The 18,170-nt window shown below is 43.5% G+C and overlaps 2 protein-coding genes across 4 annotated transcripts in view; one reads left to right on the top strand and one right to left on the bottom strand.

The window, feature by feature from the left end:
- Positions 1 to 906: 906 nt before the first annotated feature.
- CPT2 (carnitine palmitoyltransferase 2) lies at positions 907 to 10,967 on the bottom strand. Of its 3 annotated transcripts, none has more exons than XM_065555374.1 (6): positions 10,363 to 10,899; positions 7,855 to 7,935; positions 7,604 to 7,710; positions 6,429 to 6,575; positions 4,007 to 5,311; positions 907 to 1,959 (listed from the first exon to the last, which is right to left on the bottom strand). In XM_065555374.1, the coding sequence occupies exons 5-6, from the start codon at positions 5,295 to 5,297 to the stop codon at positions 1,628 to 1,630; spliced, it is 1,623 nt and encodes a 540-aa protein (XP_065411446.1). In that variant the 5' UTR covers positions 5,298 to 5,311; positions 6,429 to 6,575; positions 7,604 to 7,710; positions 7,855 to 7,935; positions 10,363 to 10,899; the 3' UTR covers positions 907 to 1,627. The 3 variants fall into 3 exon arrangements, with proteins under 3 accessions (XP_065411446.1, XP_065411447.1, XP_005284889.2); XM_065555375.1 differs by having other exon boundaries at positions 6,429 to 7,476; positions 10,363 to 10,544; XM_005284832.5 differs by lacking the exon at positions 6,429 to 6,575 and having other exon boundaries at positions 10,363 to 10,967.
- Positions 10,968 to 16,831: 5,864 nt separating this feature from the next.
- The window catches only part of SLC1A7 (solute carrier family 1 member 7), an 89,262-nt gene continuing 87,923 nt past the window's right edge, over positions 16,832 to 18,170 (top strand). Inside the window, exon 1 of the mRNA XM_005284831.3 lies at positions 16,832 to 17,123. Coding sequence (XP_005284888.2) covers positions 16,983 to 17,123 — 141 coding nt within the window. The 5' untranslated portion in view covers positions 16,832 to 16,982. The remainder of the gene's footprint in view (positions 17,124 to 18,170) is intronic.

Genomic DNA, 18,170 nt, shown 5'->3' with positions numbered 1-18,170 from the left:
CATTGGGTGTCACATCAGATTTTTGGCATCAAATTAATGTGACTCTAGAGTTACAAGATCTGGACTAAATCTAGCAGATGCTGCTGCTGTCCTTCAGGAAATTCTACTGTGCCTGTTGGAAAGCTCCTTGAACCTCTCCCACCTCAAGCCCAATGCCTTCATTTCAGAGACATCTTAAATCTGCAAATACTAGGGCTTGGTCTACACTAAACCCCCAAATCGAACTAAGGTACGCAACTTCAGCTACGTGAATAACGTAGCTGAAGTCGACGTACCTTAGTTCGAACTTACCGCGGTCCAGACGCGGCAGGCAGGCTCCCCCGTCGACTCCGCGTACTCCTCGCGGCGAGCAGGATTACCGGAGTCGATGGGGAGCACTTCTGAGTTCGATTTATCGCGTCCAGACAAGACGCGATAAATCGAACCCAGAAGTTCGATTGCCTGCCGCCGAACCAGCGCGTAAGTATAGACAAGCCCTAAGACATCCCTGCCACTTGCCTTGGCAAATAGGCTGAAAGGTTCCAACAGATACTCGTGGTGCCATCAAGAAGTCTGGAGAGTTCTAGAGGAGGTAGGAAATAGTCATTAAGGAGAATGGCTGATGGTGATTCCTTCTCCACCATAGGAGAGAGATATTTGGGAAAGAAAAGCAGCACTAGCCTATGGAGAAGTTAATGAGAAATGATTTTTCAGTATTAAAGATACAGGCTTATGCAAGGGAACACAAAACAGATTATAGGGCAGATGTACAAACAGAAATAATTGACACTTTATAAATTAAGTTTATCTAAAAAGTATATGCATTTGACTGTATTCCTCTATCAGCCTTTGTATGCTTATTTTAAAAGTGTAAACTCTTCACACCAGGAACTCTCAAATCCCTAATCCTGAGATACTACTAAAACATTTCTTCAACCATGTCATAGGTAGCTTTATTTAAACATTATTGTCCAACCAATTTCTTAACAGTTTGAAGATTTAACACATGATTACAGTTGTTGGTATTGTTAAAGTCTCACGTTTTCATTTAAACCAATCATTATATTGGAAATGCTTCCAACAGAAGAGGCAGTTAGTTTGACACTGATTCAAATTTAACAAGAAAAATAAAGATGACTGATCTAGTAAGTGAGCATATCACATGTGTAGGATTTACAACTGAATACAACTTTTGTAGATGTTACAACATTGTTCAAATGTAGTTTCTCGTTCCCAATGTAAACATGAACACTCATAGATCTTAAGCTCAAGTTTAATCAGTACACTACTAAAGTTCCTTTCTAGAAATGAATATTTAATGCCTCTGTTATATTTTAAGAACATTTTATATTCCATTATCTAACAGTTCAGAATATCAGAATTAAGTATTTCCTGAATATCGCATGCAGGCGCTTGCACTTAATTTCTTTATATGGCTAAGATTTTCAAAAGGTGCTTAACTCCCATGGAAATTCAGTGCAAGTTGGTCACTTAATTCTTATAGACTCCTTTGAAAATCCCAGTCAAAATGCTTAGTAAATTAGCACTAGCAACATTTTTCCACATTCAGCCACACATGATCAGAAGTGATCTTGATCCAAACATTTTATATTGTGCATTAAAAAAAAGTATCCCAGCCCTGTTGTGCCTACCTACTGATATGCTTACCTTCTAAAACATGAAAAATATCTTCCAGTGACTTATGCACACACTGGACGAATTCGTGTACATTCCTGGCTGGGTAAGAAGAGGCACTGCAGCCAATCCAATCATCATGCACTCCATAGGCTACACCAAAGCCATCCGGCACCACTGGAGCAAATCCTCCCATATTCACAGCTGGGCTGCTCAATGTGCTTGTGGACAGAATGTTGTGATTCAGCTGAGCGTAGGTTTGGTCCTGGTAGATGTCAGGTAATGGGATACCTTTTGATGCTGCCAAATAACGCAAACTGAACAAATGCCGGTCAAATCCTTGACCTGTTAAAATAAGAACATAAGAATGACCATGATGGATCAGACTAATGGTTCACTTAGGCAAACTGCCAATGCCAGAGGATACAGAGGGAATGAACAAAACAAAGCAATTATCAAGTGATCCATCCCTTGTCATCCAGTCCCTGCTTCTGGCAGTCAGAGGGTTAGGGACACCCAGAGCATGGGGTTGTGTCCCTAACCATCTTGGCTAAATAGCCAATGATGGACCCATCATCCATGAACTTACCTAATTCTTTTTTGAACCCAGTTATACTTTTAGCCTTCACAACATCCCAGGCAATGAATTTCGCAGGTCAACTGTGCGTTGTGGGAAGAAATACTTCCTTATATTTGTTTTTAAACCTGCTGCCTCTTAATTTCATTGGGTGACCCCTGGTTTGTGTGTTATGTGGAGGGGTAAATAATGCTTCCCTTTTCACTTTCTCCACACCATCCATGATTTTATAGACCTCTATCATATCCCCCCTTAGTCGTCTCTTTTCTAAAGCTGAAGGGTCCCATTCTTTTTAATCTCCGCTCATATGGAAGTTGTTCCATATCCCTAATCATTTTTGTTGCCTTTCTTGGTACCCTTTCCAATTCTAATATATCTTTTGAGATGAGGTGACCAGAACTGCACTCAGTAGTCAAGGTATGGGCATACCATGGATTTATATAGTGGCATTAAAATACAAAACACTACAGAAAACCACTGCTTTTCTACAGAAAATACACGTCTACCTTGATATAACACTGTCCTCGGGAGCCACAAAATCTTACCGCATTATAGGTGAAACTGCGTTATATTGAACTTGCTTTGATCCACCAGAGTGCGTAGCCCCACACCCCCCGGACCAATGCTTTACCGCGTTATATCCGAATTCGTGTTATATCGAGGTAGAGGTGTAGTTATTTAACACACTAAATATCACACCTCTTCAAAGCCACAAAACTTACAAGAGTTTTTTCTGTAGCAGCTTTCTTACAAGTTATGGTAATATGCCTTACAGAAGGAAATTGCAATGCATTTTTAGCACATCCATTCTCTGGGACAGGAACTCTATTTTACTGATTTAGCTAGCAACTACTATAATGGGGCCATGATCTCTGGGACATCTAGGCACTACTGCAATATTAATAAAAAGGGTTTTTAACAATAGTTAAGAAGTTAAATGGAGAAGATCAAAAGATGAGGTTTGAAAAAGGAATAAATGTTTTCATATTACTTTAAAAGAGAGTCTGAGATAGCATGTTCCAAATGGCAGGAACTACAGAGGAAAAGGCTACTGAACCAACAGTAAAGAGATTACAATAAAATTGGACAAGGCCCTGTAGGCTACATTTTACTAAAAATCTAGAAGAAGTTAGCAAGCTCTAATTCTGATTTATTTTAAAATGCAATAGGGTCAGGTCAGATAGAGCCACTTGGGAAAATTTATCACTGGTGCAGCAGAAGGAACCAAGACCAGTTTGCACAGTGGCCTCAGTACCACCTGCAGGCAGATACATGAAGCAACCCAAAATCCTGCTTTGTGTTGCACTCTCCAGGGCATCAGCCAGTTAGCTGCCACATGTGGGCTAGTATAACAGTAATTTATCTACCGTATAGGAAAAATCTTGATGTGCGTGGGTCTGAAGCAAATAAGGGGAACTCAAAGACACTCCCTTCTTAAGAAGAATGTCACAAGAACAATATGTTTTTTAACTTGGAAAGCCCTGCTATTACACCTCTACCCCGATATAACGCTGTCCTCGGGAGACAAAAAATCTTACCGTGTTATAGGTGAAACCGCGTTATATCGACCTTGCTTTGATCCGCCGGAGTGCGCAGCCCTGCCCCCCCGGAGCACTGCTTTACCGTGTTATATCAGGGTAGAGGTGTAGTTGGCATTCTACAAAGTTTGAATGAGCATAGGCCCTCCAGCTAGATTAAATTACATTTAGTGAGACTTCTGTAAAAGTTTAGCATTAACGAGCAAATAAGCTGATGAGATTCATTTTGTGAAGCAATGCGAACGTTCTATCACCATGACCTGACACTCACACTTACCCATAGCAGCTTCTTTTGTCAACTGGCTGTGGTACTTTGAGCACTCAACAATCATCTGCTGAAGCTCCTCTGTGCTGTGTTTGGAAGGTTGCCTGACAAAAGCTTCCGTGCACTTCTTTGTATAGATGGAGGCAGGACGGATGGTCTCTGTGCGACCGTGTTTGAAAGCTGCCGTACTGCAAGACTCATATGTGGCAACGGTCTGGCCGTACTGCCGAAGGAAAGCCATCTGGAAAGAAAGTTGAGCCACAGCATCAGGACTGATCTTCTTCTGCTTTAAAAACTCCTTGCCTCCTTTCTTAAACTGAATAAAATCGAGAGTCAAGGTTTCCACAGTGGCATCGAAGTTCTGTTTGGCTTTGGTAATTCCTGCTTTTAAGGCATCATTCAACTTAAAGCTGAGTTTCTGCACAGCGCTGGAAGAGTCAACTGCAGCAGGTTGAGATTGTGGGGTGACAGCTGGCTTCTGGGTGCTGTCTTTAAATACTTCATTCTGAAATCTTAATACAGCCACACCATCTCCCCAGGAATGTTCAAAATGGATGGCCGCATTGCCATCTTTGGCTAGGATAAGGTTAAAGGACTTATCATACCAGCGGTTAATACCATCTCCATGCAACATGGTGTGGGACAAGTGCACAAGGTCTTTAATGGGGAAGTCATCTAAACATAGACAGAAGACAGCAGAATCCACTTTTTGGAGGACTTCTTCATTGCCATTATCGAGTAGCTTCTCTCTCAGTAGTGCCCATATATCTCGGTTTTCACTGGGCAAATATGCAAGAGGGAAGGCTGGGGCTGGACTATTGTCACTAAGTATGTATTTCAGGTGTGCTTGTATTTCAGAAGGCTTCACTATATTCCCATCTCTATCAAGGACATCAAATACATAAAAATTCCCATTTCTGAGCACCAGCAAGTGCTTTGCTTTTTCATCTGTAAAAAGCTCGTCTTGACTGAGCTTAGGCAATCGTGTGGAATTGAAAAGTCGGAAGTACTGAGACATATCTAAGGGGTATGCATTGACCATGTAGGCACCAAACCATGAGAAAGATGAAGGCACAAATCGAATGAGTCTCCTAAAGGTTTGAGTGTCACTTTTGTCTGGATTGAGGTGAAAAACCTCTGGCTCTAGATAGCCGGCCCTGAGAGTCTTCAAAAAACGCATAGCAGAAACAGTCATGTTCGTTGCTCGTGTGAGCTGATCATTGTATTCAGCTTTTGGGTCAGGGTTGAAAGACATAAATGGGTTAAAATTCAAAACAACAGAGTCACGTGAACTTAGATACATATCAAACCAGGGACCTAAAAATGGAGAGTTGAGAAATAGATTAATACAGGTAAAATTGGCTAATTGTGAAAGCACTGTTTAGAACCATCTATATTATCTGTCAAAGTCATTCGGTAGAGAGCTCCAATATCTGTATTTAATTACAATCCATGGACTGGGGTACATTAGGGCAACATATTCCCACCAAATCAGAAATGGACCTCCCACTGATGTCCGTGGGAGCTTTGCACAAAGATCTAGAGTGCAGCATGGCCTTTAGGTTGCATCACTCAGTGGGAAAACATGCTCACCTTTGGGACCACCATTACTTCTGTCCCATTTACCTTCCTTTCTCATCCTTCTTTCTCTATTTCTCACTTTCTTCTGCCTGTGTCTTTTGTTCTTCCCTTCTGAATTCCTTCCCTGCAGCAACCCCTAATTCCCACTGGGGACTCAGTAAAACCACACTCATTTTCAGCTATGACTTAAGTCAGAATTTGAAGTCCAGATCTCCAGAGTTGAAAGACTAGCTAGCATACAAGTTGGGTTTTATAACCCACTCCTCACCATGGTATATAAGCCTCTTAACTCATTCTTCCTCCTCATAGGAATAATGATGTTTTGTTACACTTATGGAAACAACAACAAAAATGAACAGGACTTGAAAGTCGGGGGAAAGAGGGCCGGTTGCAGCTGCAGCACATCCATTTACATAATAATGCTCAAGAAAACCAGTTAACGATAATAATCTGCCACATTTCCCCTCAACATTAAGCTTAGGTGGGCTTTCCGCCAGGGAAATACTGGGGTGACAGGATGGCAATAACGAGTGAAAGTCATTACTATCAAAAGGCTGATCAAGCTGGCCTATGTGAGAAGTTGGTGGTTCTCAGTGCAATTCAAATACATGTCTGGTAAACTACCACCGTTGGCACCCTTACTGGTAGTCTCAGCAGAGAGCAATGATTGAAGCACAATGGCAGGACAGTATGGGGAGAAGATTACACTGATGCTGCTTGTGCTGTACTGGATATATTATCTCAGTCTCCATTGCTGTCCACCCAGCATCTGCCTTCCACAAACACTATAATCATTTACATTTGAAAGCCACTGGAAGTAACATGAATAAATAAATAAATAAAATTCACTAACCTAAAAGCTACATGCTTTCTCTTGCTTTTCTTTCCCTCTTTTCTTTCTCTCTCTGTCTGAATTTCATCTCCTTCTTTTTGTCTTATGTTCTCTCTCGCCTTTTCTTTATTCTGGTCTTCCTCTTTCTGAGTCTTTCCTTTTCTTGTTCTTTAAAAGAATAATGCTCCGCATTTTTTTAAGGCTGGGGGAGTGTCTCCTTCCATCCCCCACTGTTCAGTCATCTTGCCCAACTTTTCTGAGAATTCAGTTTTCCAATCAAGCACTTTCAAACAGATTCATGACTGTAACTAGACCTGGGTTAGTTTACTAGCTTTAGAGGCATGGAGGAGTCTAAACACGGGAATATACTTGAATTTATATTTGTAATTACTCTTTTAAAAAATAAACAGTAAATATTTTTCACTATTGTTTTTCCAATATCCCTCAACCTCCTATAGCAGCAGGATCTTTCTTCTCCACCAGGGGAAAGAACATCCAGGACACAAGATCTTCCTACACAGATACCAACATGTCCTGCACTTGAGCAAGATGCTCCACACTTAAGGATATTTTGATATAAGGATCCCACATTAACCTTAACTAATTCCCCTTACACAGAGGCACTACAACATACACAGCATTCTATCAGAGTGGACCACAGTACAAAATGATACTGTATATCACTGAGCAAATGTTCTTTTCACCAATGTGTTCTGATTATATAGACAGACACAAATCTTTTGCTCACTTTAATAAAAATCTGTATACTAAGAGTGTTGTGGCTGGCCCTCCATCTTTGATTTTGATAGCACCATTGTTCTTCCTATACTACACTTTTTTTTTTTTACCACTATAATTTGCTAATGTACTGGTTTAAGTTACTTTCTTCCAAATGAAAACATCTTTGAGGAAATCTTGCTGTGGTTGATATTTCTGTTAGGTGACAATAAGAGATCCTAAAGTATTTGGTATATTAAAGATAACATTTTGTGAAGTGCCCTCTTTTTTCCACCAGAGACGGTCTTCTAATTAGCTCAGACATTGTCAAATGGAGTTTTCACATCTTGTTCTGAGTGTAAACAATAATAAGGAGCTTAAACTTTAATCTATTATTCATAGCATTATGAGCTGACTGTCATCAAGCAAGTCTCTCCTCAAAATGAGTCTCTTCTTTATCCCACTATAAACCTTCCTACCTGAGATGTAACTAGTATGTTTGTTCTGCTTGTCTTGAGCAACCAGCTGCTCATGCAATTCTCTTCCAATTCCATGTTCAAAGCTGCGACCAAGTTCTTCAGTTTTCCTAAAACAATCAATCAATCAATCAGACGATCAAAATGCTGTCTCCAGGCATTTTTTTAAAAAGATGCATCTTCTAATATGTAGGAGTTGGAGTGAAAGATTTGATGTACACTGAAGCACTGTTTGGTTTTCTATGTATCCATACCTGAATTGATCATCGTCTAAGAGAGGCTTTTGGGCATTCAAATACCTCCTAACAGTATCTTCTAGTTTGGGAATTGGCAACCTGAGGGGAAAGAAAAAAAAGCAAACTAAAATGTTGTTGTTAAAGCTCTGACAGTAAAGATTCTTAAAATACCATATTGTTTGTAAGTTAATTCCTATGCTTTTTTTATAAGGGTACGTCTATACTATCCGCTGGATCGGTGGGTAGTGTTTGATGTATCGGCGATCAATTTATCGTGTCTCGTCTGGACACGATAAATCAATCCGCTAATCGACGCCCGTACTCCACCTCGGCAGGAGGAGGAAGCGGCGTCGACGGGGGAGCCGCAGCAGTCGACTCACCGCCGTGAGGACGGCCAGGTAAGTCGAACTAAGATACGCAACTTCAGCTACACTATTCGCGTGGCTGAAGTCGAAGTATCTTAGTTCGAACCCCCCCGCTAGTGTAGCCCTGGCCTAAGTAAGCATGACAGAAAAACAGGAACTTGTTTTACAAGTAGCCAACTCACAGATCCTCCATAATTTTATATACTGCTAGGCATAGAATGTTTTCTGTATTTTGATTCCTGTTGGAAATTCGAACAAATTTCTTTCCAATGCTCATCTTAGCCTAAACATGAAAGCTGTTTTCACCTTGATACATAGTTTGATTTTTGTTGTTTTTACTGCCATATTTCTATTTTTTTTAAATGCTTCTTTCTCCCCTGTTGCTCTGTGAAAGAGCCACACAAACAAATGGGGAAACTAACTACAGTATAATGAAACAATGAAATTAACTATACAGGAAGTGCTGTCCAATGCACAAAGTAAACAAATGGGGGGGGGGGTGTTTTCTCTAATCCCTTTCCTTTGTAATAATCATATGTGTTACTTAAACAATGGTAGATAAGAGATTTGAGACAGAAGGTTATAATTAGATTATAATTTTTAAACTGGCAGTATACACTTGAATACTACTAGCAAAGATCAAAGTCACAACCCTCTGTTAGCAATAACCTTTCACCTACATAATACACTGTATCCCATCCCAAAGACAATGTACCCTTCTCCATGTCCTGCACTTTCAGCATATACCAAACCTCATTCATTAGGGGTGTAGCGAGCAATCTGAAACCAATACATATCGACTGGTCTGTTGACCCCACCACCTGCTGTGTACTGGTAGTTTCCCAAAGCAGACCTGATCTAGTAGTGTGCTATTAAGGCTTCACCATGAGCCATAAAACCTGTTGTTCACCATAAGAAAGTTGGACCCAGCAATTAAGCTGTGTATTTAGTCACCCATAGCACAGGGCTGCCTACTCTGCATTGGAGCAGGGTTTTTTTGTTTGTTTGTTTGTTTGTTTGTACAGAGTGCATTTCCTCTCTGATGTGGAAGAATGTTGCTGCCTTTAAAGCCAGCAGTCACCATTTCTGAAATGTAGAGACATGGGACTCCCTTACCAGGGGAAAAGGACTGACCTAGACAAAGGAGAAGGAGAAAATGGGCATTAGATGCCAGCAATCATGGGAGAAAGGAGCTCCCTTAGCTGGGCAGGGGAAAGGAGATGGGGGTTTTCTTAGCACAGGGGATGGAGGAGTAGCAGAGAGGGAGGAGTTTCTGGGAGCTCAGAAGGATGCCTAGGGCTCCCTTACCGGTATGGGGGACTCAAAAGGGGTAGGGTAGGGGGTCCTAGAGTGGAGTGGCTCTAAGGGTGATGGAGAGGATGGCTCAGAGGAAGAACCCAGGGTGATTGTGGGGCTCAAAGGAAGATGGGGAGGTGTCTGTGGTGCAGGGTCCCTGGGGTAGCAGTGAGGGGCTCAGAAGGGGGCAAGGTCTCTAGTGTGGGGATCCCTAGGGTGGTGGTGAGGCACTCCGAAGGGGGCAAGGTCTCTAGTGTGGAGATCCCCGGGGGACTGAAAGGAGGACCAGAGGCTCTGGTGTGTGATGGGTCTCAAAGGGGAACTGGGGGTTCTGATGCAGGGGTCCCCAGCTCAGGGGGGCTCAGAGAGGGGCTGGGAGCTCTGCTGCGGGGATCTCGGAGGTGGTGGGGGCCCCGGGGGGAGCTCTGCTGCGGGGATCTCGGAGGTGGTGGGGGCCCCGGGGGGAGCTCTGCTGCGGGGGTCCCCGGCTCAGGGGGGCTCAGAGAGGGGCTGGGAGCTCTGCTGCGGGGATCTCGGAGCTGGTGGGGGTCCCGGGAGGAGCTCTGCTGCGGGGATCTCGGAGGTGGTGGGGGTCCCGGGGGGAGCTCTGCTGCGGGGATCTCGGAGGTGGTGGGGGTCCCGGGGGGAGCTCTGCTGCGGGGATCTCGGAGGTGGTGGGGGCCCCGGGGGGAGCTCTGCTGCGGGGGTCCCCGGCTCAGGGGGGCTCAGAGAGGGGCTGGGAGCTCTGCTGCGGGGATCTCGGAGCTGGTGGGGGTCCCGGGGGGAGCTCTGCTGCGGGGGGCCCCGGTTCAGAGGGGTGCCGCGCGCTCTGGCTCAGGGGCGGGGAGGGCAGCGGCCGCCTTACCTGGGCAGGCTTTTCTGAAAGTGCATGGTGGGCACGATGCTGCGGTGCAGGTACTGGAAGGAGTCGGCGCTGCTGTAGCCCCTCCGCAGCCCGGGGGCCGCGGGACCGCCCAGGGCCTTAGTCCGCCTCAGGCAGGAGGCAGGGGAGAGCAGCAGCCGCCGGGTCGCCATGATCTCCAAGCCGAGCCTCAGTCACTGCGACGCCGCCCGCTCCCTCTTCCCCGGTGCTCAGTAGCCGGCTTCCGGGCCGCAGCGCCTGCCCGCACCCGCCGTTCCCGGAGGGCAAAGGCCGCCCTGGGGCGGGGATTCATCCTCCTCTGTGTGGCGCCCTCGCGCCCGGGCGGGCTGAACCCCTCTCTGAGGAGATCTGCGCTGTGCAGGGAGCTTTACACCCCCTCCTGGGGGGTCCCGCCGCCTTCCTGTGCAGGGAGCGGGGCTCCTACCCCCGGCTGTGACCGGACTTTCATCCGCCCTGTGGGGGCTGAGCCCGGTGTAATCTGCCCCCTGCTGTAGGGGGCTGCTGCCTCCCCTTGCCTCTAGCACTGTGCGTGCAACACGCTGCCCCTTCGCCGAGCTCTGTGGCTTGTGGCCTCCCCGTGCAAAGACGGGTTGGTCAGTGAAGTGTGGGGTAGCTGATGGGCGGCAGTGAAAGTAAAACTAAGGTGAGGGTTAACAGTCAGTATGATGCTAGGTCTGTTTAAAAGCCTGGGGTACGGGCCACCATCCACTCGCTGTACGTGGAAACCCTGAAGCGTAAACCAGACCAGAGTAAAGCCTTTGAGTTGACCAGCAAGTGGGACGCCAGCAACCACTTCCTCGACGGGGGCGGCTTCACCCGTTTTGCTGCCTGGCGGTTCATCCACCATGCCCGGCTCAACTGCGTCCCGCTCAACGGAGCCGTCCGCCATGGGAACCGAGACAAGCGTTGCAGAAGTGCGGCTATTCCAACAAGACCCTGCTCCACGTCCTGTGCAGCTGCAAACCTCACTCCAGAGCCTGGCAGCTGCACCACAACGTCATCCAGAGCCGCCTGGGGAAAGCCATTGCACCACGCCTGGGGGAGATCTCCGTGAACTGCACCATCCCCGGTACCGACAGCCAGCTACGACCTGACGTGGTCATCACTGACGAGGCCCAGAAAAAGATCATCCTCGTCGACGTCACAGTCTCCTTTGAGAACAGAATCCCGGCATTTCGCGAAGCCCGAGCTCGTAAGCTGGAAAAGTACGCCCCCCTGGCTGACACCCTGAGAGCAAAGGGCTACGAGGTGCAGATGGACGTCCTGATTGTCGGAGCCCTGGGCGCCTGGGACCCCTGCAACAAGCGTGTGCTGTGGACCTGCGGGATCGGTCATCGCTACGCACGGCTCATGCGGCGCCTCATGGTCTCAGACGCCATCCGATGGTTCAGGGACATCTACATCGAGCACATCACCGGCCACCGACAGTACCAGGAGGCGTGAGCCAGAGTGACATCATTCTCCCACTACGAGAAAGGGACCAAGTGACCTTCTCCGTTGGATCATATGAACTGGAACCATAAACTTCCTGAACATTAAAACTCATCAAATGAGGGTCAATCCATCCTCATCATCATATCCACTCATTATACTCCACACCCGAAAATAGCCACTCTATGAATTTCATACCCTCATATCTCAATGCCTGTACTTTGACCCATGAACCTTTTACCCCCAATCGGGGATATTGCAGATTATGTATTCCTTATGCCACCTGATCTTAAACCAAATTTTGCACCCTCGCTAATCTGTATGTTATTCCCTGATAACCAAAAACTTCTATGCTCAAACTCTGTTCAGTATTTTTTAACATCTTAATAACATTTTTAAAACTGTGCCAGTGCTTGTGCACCGTTCTTGCTCTGAAAGCAAAGCCACCCTATGATCACAGCTTGAACCGGTACTCAGGGCAAGTCATTACAGGGGATTGGCTAATGTGTTCAGTAGCTTTCAGCTTAGTTTTGAAGCAGTAAGAGCAAGGATACATGAAGTTAGCTACAGACTACTTTGTAACAACAACAATAATACCTTGCACTCCCTGGGGCTTTCCATCCGAGGATGTACAAACATTCATAAACTAATTTTCACTCTGCCCCTCCGAAGTAGGGAAGTATCATCCTGTCATTTTATATTTGGGGAAACCGAGGCACTACACAATTAAGTCACCTGCCCAAAGTCATACGAGTCAGTAGCAGAATTGAGACTAGAGCAAAGATTTATTTGCAATCCTATGCATTAATTTGGAGCATACCTAAGCAGAAAAGTAAGACAAACTTAAAGTATGTTTGACAGGAAATATTGTAACTGGACACAACAGGGTACAGTATTAAGAGTAATCCTCGATAGGTAAGGATGTGAGCAAGATGATCTGCTAGTAATGGGCCTTTTCCATCTCTTAACATCTTTGATGCTAAAATTACAGCGTGCAGATGTGGTCACCCCATCTGGAATTGGAAAAGGTTCAGAAAGGGGCAACAAAAATGATTAGGGGTATGGAACAGCTTCCATATGAAGAACGATTAATCAAACTGGGACTTTTCAGCTTGGAAAAGAGATGACTAAGGGTGGATATGATAGAGGTCTATAAAATCATGACTAGTGTGGAGAAAGTAAATAAGGAAGTGTTATTCACTCCTTCTCACAACACAAGAACTAGAGGTCACCAAATGAAATGAATAGGCAGCAAGTTTAAAACAAGCAAAAGGAAGTATTTCCTCACACAACACCCAGTCAACCACGACTATAACAGGGTTCAAAAAAGAACTAGATAAATTCATGGAGCATAGGTCCATCAATGTCTATTAGCCAGGATGGGCAAGGATAATATCTCTAGCCTTTGTTTGCCAGAAGGTGGAAATGGGCAACAGGGGATGGATCACTTGATGATTACCTGTTCTGCTCATTCCCTGGGAAGCACCTGGCATTGGCCACCGTCGGAAGACAGGCTAATGGGCTAGATGAACCTTTGGTCTGACCCAGTATGGCTGTTCTTATGTTCATTCAGAGATCTGTGTTCTAATTCTGCATTTGTAGAGCTGAAACATTAATTTAATCTAGTATCTTTTTTGTGTTTGGCGTAAGATGAGGTAGAAAAATAATAAATTTTATTAAATATTAAATTAAATTACACAAGCATAAGAGATAGAATACCTTCTCCCACCTGAAGAAAGACCATTTAGAATGATTTCAGAGAAACTCCACCTCAGTGCAATCAATATTGTTGAAATCTGTGACAATTTTAAGTGCACAAGGAATTCAAAATCAGGCTCATAATCAATGCATTATCAGAACAAATTCTTATTTACTGGTTATAGGCAGAGATGACACTGATAGATAGCAACAACTGAGTAGTGCTGGCTCTAGAAATTAACTCCTTTACAGGTGTTATATTCAGAACATCTAACATTCTTCCAAAAACCTTTATGAAAGTTCATGTTGCTGCAACAACTTTTCTGGGGGTAGGGGGGGACCATGGTGGTAACTGCACCTAGTTAAAATACAGTTGTCCTTAATATGTTTTATTACTGTTACTCACTAGGAATAAAATTCCCCTCTCTATAGTGGACCTGCACAAGGCCCATGCACTACTTATATCCCAAATTAGCCCTATTTTGAAAGTCTTGTACTAGAATTTTGCACTGGGGTGCATTTCACCCTAGAGGATGAAACAAAGAGGGAAAACAAAGGGGAAACAAAGAGGGAAAACAAACAAACTATATATAATGGAACCAAATTGTGATATGTGGTAGGTGATTTAGAGGGTATAAAGGGCCTTCTTATTCCCCTGCACATGCCATCAGTCTCATAAGTTACAGTATGGGGGAGAGAACAGCTGCCATGTGACAGCTAGTCCCCTGCCCACATGGGGACGGTGAGTAGGCAGGCAGGAATATGAGTGGGAGAAGCCTGGATTCCACATAGACCATTTGACGATGGCCTATGTGGACATGATATTCTGAGGAGTTAAGCACCCACAAATCCAGTTGAAGACAATGGAAAGTGTGGGTGCTATCTACACCTCTGAAAATCAGGCCCTGTAGCTTTCTTTATGATGGGTGGTGCAGGTAATGATGCCTATTTAAGGCTGCCCAACATCTTCCATTATAAGACCTTGGTTTTAGTTGTTTATAACTCTGCCAAACTTTAATCATGTGGTCTGAAATTTTCTATGCCGGGTGTCTGTCTTGAGGCTGAATATTTTTTTAATGTTTCAGCAAAATGATTTAGCTATTTCCCAAAATGATATTGGGGGAAATATTTTGGATTTTTAGCCCATATTAAAAAATTATTACAACTGTTTCATTGAGCTCTAGTGCCTCCAGGCTTTAGAGCAGAGACATGAAATTTGGCATGGGGATTCACCCTTGTGTCGGGGATTGGCCTTTTTCCCATCCCTGTAAAAATCCATCCAAATTTGGCCAAGTTATAAGCCTCTGGAAAAAAATAATGGAATTTTGCACATACTCAGGAGAAACTAATTAGTTTGGCAGCTAAATTCTCAGATGATTGTCTGTACTGGGCATGCTCAAAACCTGGTCTGCGCACAACTTTCTCTGCATTTGCTCCTCCAAGCACTGAGGAGTCGCTGTAACATCAGATGCAGGAACTGAGAGTAGGGAAACTGTCTTTTCTGTGCTGTCAGTGATCCTGCTGATGGTGCCCAGGGGCTGCATGGAGAAGGAGGAAGCTGCCTATCTGGAATGCCATAGGGCGATGGGAGTAGAGACAGGCAGTGGGAAGGAGGACAGAGGTGGAATAGGATGGGGCAGAACGGGCAGAGACAAGCTTGCGGGGGATAGAGGCAGTGGCAAGGGCAGAGATGAGGAAGAGAAAGGCTGTTATGACACATACTAGGGGTGGGTGGACAGGAAAAGAAGGGTCTGTAACCACTAGATACACTTTCTTCCAGAACCTGAAATGAATCGAGGAGTCCTGAGTCTCAGCATTACTCTTCTGTCTGGTAAATAACTGTGAAAACCCACTGCTAAAGTGTGTGTCACGTCCCCTTCTAGTTGCTGGCTCACATCGCAGATAACAACCTGCTACTGCTATTGATTGCACTGTTAGCTCAAGTGACAAAAGTGTGTGCTTTGGAGCTAAGTTCCAGCTCTTCAGTGACCCATGTGAGGATCAATATGGTTCCACACAGTAGAATTTCTGTGTGTTTTTTCTGTTTGCTTTTTTAAAAAAACATAAAAAATTACATTTTAAAAAATCTAAGTTAAAAGAATATTAAGATTGCAAAGTCAAGCACTCAAAAATTAGGTTACTCCAGAATTAAGGTTGCTTGTGTAACCTTAATTTGGCCTTCTTGTGCATATGCTTTGTGATACAGTCTTTAATTACATAATTACACTTTCCCCCGGGGATCTTGCCTCATTCAGTGCACTAGATGGAGGGAGGCTGCTCACTGCTCATTACTATACTTATAGTTTATTTATTTATATTCAGTATTTCTTTTTGGTCTCATCATTCAGCGTATGGCCCCAGGCCATATTTACCATACAAACTTTCTACTGAATACATAATTATTAATTTTGTCATGGGATTTTCTACAGTGATCATGTATAGAGTATGCTCATCTATAATATGAGTGCTAAATATAATCTTATAAATCCCCCAAATATACTGTACAGTGTTATAGATTGTTTATAGAAACACTTCAGAATGCTAGAGTTATGATCCAAACACTGTACTAACAATATGGTATGCTATAGTTTAGTGGATGGTTGTGATAGTATAGTTTTACAAGACATTCATTATAGAGCATAAAAATCTATGTTTGAATTGAATGAATGGGATGATTAGACATACCAAAAGAAAGGAAAGATCCATGTGGGTTAGGCTGATAATCCTCTGGAAGTAAGTTGGCCCCTGCTCTAATCAACACAGTGGAAGGGGGGAAAGTGAAATCATTTCATTCCCAAGATAAAAAATGCAAAGTACTGTAGAGTCCCCTTTTATGTTTTTCTCCAGTAATATTCAGTTTGTTAATGCAGTTTATTATTGTACTTGCCCAGCCTTTTGCTAACCACATTTACTAAAAGTATAAACCAGACCAGCTTTAGTTAATGAAGTTCAGTCTCACCTGCCCTGCCCTGTTATGATAGTCCAGTTCAAAGTGTTATCTGCCCTGCCCTTTAGTATATGTACTGTATGAAAAACATAATTTCTGTCCATTTAAATACATAACTTTCACTACTTCCTTTCTAGGCCTGGATGTTAGGAGACCATGCTGCAAGGGTTGAGGAATGCATGAAAATATTATTTTTCATTCATGTGGGTGTCACTCTGTTTTGACTCACTCTTGTTTTAGGAATACTACTACATTCTGTTCTAATTTTCCAGAGCTCCTTAATCTTCTTCCAGGTTCTTAATGATGTAGTCAATAATAGGATTGTTGGTATTAATTTGGAACAATAATGCCAGCTGCATGCTTCGTGGCTATTGGCAGAGGGGTGACCTTGCAGGTCAGCTAAGCAGTCCTGGAAGTGCTTTGATCTGATCTATACAGAGCTAGAGCTGTCTATTCTAACAAGGGAAGCTAGTGAGGTCTCTCTCCATGGGATGCTGATTCTTCTCCAAAGAGCACTGAGGACAGCATGGCAGTGGCTTTTGATGCAATGCTGGCTCGGGTCAAGGATGTTTGTAAAAGAAATGGTTTGCTCATTCTGTCAGTACTGTCTGTCATAGTGGGATGTCTTCTTGGATTCTTCCTCAGGACCAGGCGGCTCTCTCAGCAGGTCAGTAACAAATGAGCGTGACACTGGGCAGAAAATGTCAGTTCTGTAACAAAATAGGAGATAAAACAACCTATGGAACTTCAAGGATGGGTATTTCAAGATAAAAATTAATTTGTTAGTGTGGTAGTATTTTGATAGGAGCCTACCTTATTTTCTTTGGGTCCTTCCATAGATTTTATATCCAATATATGTTGATAAACTGTCAATAAGACACTGCAAGTCTACCTTAAGAAGCACATTGTAATGTTGCATGTATGAATAAAAATACTGGCTTCTGAAACTGAATGAAGTGCTGCATTGTACTGTATGGAAATGGAAACAGTGTAGCATGTTAACTGGTATCAGAGTACATTCTATTTGAATTTGTATTAGAACATGTATTTCCAATTAAAACACTAGGGAACTTTTTATGATTAACATATCCAGAGTTACAGATATTTATTTCACACTGAGTATATTTTATAAGAACTGAACTGGGATGTCCCATTAATAAAAGCACAAGTTATTACATTCACCAGGGGATTTCTCTTCAAATACACCTCTACTAATCTGTTTGTAGGTGCTCAATTCTTCCTATCCAGAATAGCCTGACAGACCAGACAGGCAGTGACAAATGCATTGCTGAACATGTTTTTCCCCAAGAATATAAATTTTAATATTTTAAACAAGTTATGGTACTTCAAAAATATGTGATCATTAAACCAGTTTTGTCATCTTCTGCTGCTGGCCCTGAGTTGAAAATCTTCTATGTCCAAACAGTAGCTTCATGCACATAGAGTGAAATGTACAAAATGCAGAATAAAGAGATTATGCAGCGAAAACTATTAATAGTGGCCCATAAAGGGCCTATTTATTTAATTTTTGACTGCTTTGGCACGCAGATGCACAATGCAATTCCATTAATATGGAGAAACCATTGAAGGGGATGGAGATTTTACTGATCATTAGGACATGTGTTTGTGGCAAATGAATTATCCCTAGCACCTATTTCATTGTACTGCTAAGGCAGAATTGTTTTTTGTTTGTTTGTTTATTTAGATCCACAAT

The sequence above is a fragment of the Chrysemys picta genome, chromosome 8, assembly GCF_011386835.1.
Source record: "Chrysemys picta bellii isolate R12L10 chromosome 8, ASM1138683v2, whole genome shotgun sequence".
NCBI classification, from domain to species: domain Eukaryota; kingdom Metazoa; phylum Chordata; order Testudines; family Emydidae; genus Chrysemys; species Chrysemys picta.
Note: the sequence above shows the minus strand (reverse complement) of the source record. Positions and strands in the feature narration are given on the sequence as shown.

What these genes read in the sequence shown, in the direction of transcription:
- CPT2 (XM_005284832.5), bottom strand. Translation starts at nt 10,532, where the DNA reads ATGGCGACCCGGCGGCTGCTGCTCTCCCCTGCCTCCTGCCTGAGGCGG. An exon ending in TTTCAGAAAAGCCTGCCCAG is followed by an intron (nt 7,936 to 10,362) that starts GTAAGGCGGCCG and finishes CTTTCCCCTCAG; the next exon opens with GTTGCCAATTCCCAAACTAG. An exon ending in GACAAAAGAAGCTGCTATGG is followed by an intron (nt 1,960 to 4,006) that starts GTAAGTGTGAGT and finishes TTATTTTAACAG; the next exon opens with GTCAAGGATTTGACCGGCAT.